General features: G+C 37.7%; 1 protein-coding gene across 1 annotated transcript in view; it reads left to right on the forward strand.

Moving 5' to 3' along the window:
- The window catches only part of LOC109843847 (E3 ubiquitin-protein ligase RHF2A-like), a 14,654-nt gene that overhangs the window by 383 nt on the left and 13,488 nt on the right, over window positions 1-783 (forward strand). The window contains 2 exon segments of the mRNA XM_020412810.1: window positions 1-88; window positions 202-248. The exon segment at window positions 1-88 is cut by the window's left edge and continues 8 nt beyond it. Coding sequence (XP_020268399.1) covers window positions 1-88; window positions 202-248 — 135 coding nt within the window.

Consider the following 783-nt stretch of genomic DNA (forward strand, 5'->3'; position numbering starts at 1 on the left):
CGCCTTCGTCGAGGGGGGAGCCCAGGATGCCTGCGATGATTCTTGCAGTATATGCCTTGAGGATTTCTGCGAGAGTGACCCCTCGACGGTTTGTGGTCGAATTTGAGTTTTGTATGGATTTTTTTTAGGTTTGTCCTTATTTTGTTTTTGTTTGGGTTCTTAGTGTTTTTTGTTGTGCCTGTTGCTGTTGGTTGTTCTCAGGTGACTAGCTGCAAGCATGAGTTCCACCTTCAGTGCATTCTAGAATGGTAACGACCCTTTAAGATTTTGTAATTTGAGCTGGTATTTTGTCGATTAAAAAGACGGCGATGGCTAGGTTTGTGATGATCCTTAGGTTCGAGTCCTTGAACGGATGACCACAAGAAGAAAATTGGGTGTAGTTATTGTTCGTTTTTTGCATTACCTGTCATTAGCTTGTTAATCTTAGCCTTATTGTTTCTTTATGTTAAAACCATATTCTACAATTTATTTCTTATAGTTTTTTTCCTTAATGATGCAGTTAGCTCAAATCTTCTACTTGGTTACTGAAAATTATGTTTTGTTATTGATTATCGATGACGTGTGTTTAGTCTTTCAGTTTCTTTGAAGTCCTTTTTTGGTCAGAGGTTATTCTACGAGGAAAAAGTTAGTTGGATGACGTGTGTTTAGTCTTTCAGTTTCTTTGAAGTCCTTTTTTGGTCAGAGGTTATTCTACGAGGAAAAAGTTAGTTGTGTGTTTAGTCTTTCAGTTTCTTTGAAGTCCTTTTTTGGTCAGAGGTTATTCTACGAGGAAAAAGTTAGTTG

The sequence above is a fragment of the Asparagus officinalis genome, chromosome 5 (genome assembly GCF_001876935.1).
Source record: "Asparagus officinalis chromosome 5, Aspof.V1, whole genome shotgun sequence".
Lineage (NCBI taxonomy): Eukaryota > Viridiplantae > Streptophyta > Magnoliopsida > Asparagales > Asparagaceae > Asparagus > Asparagus officinalis.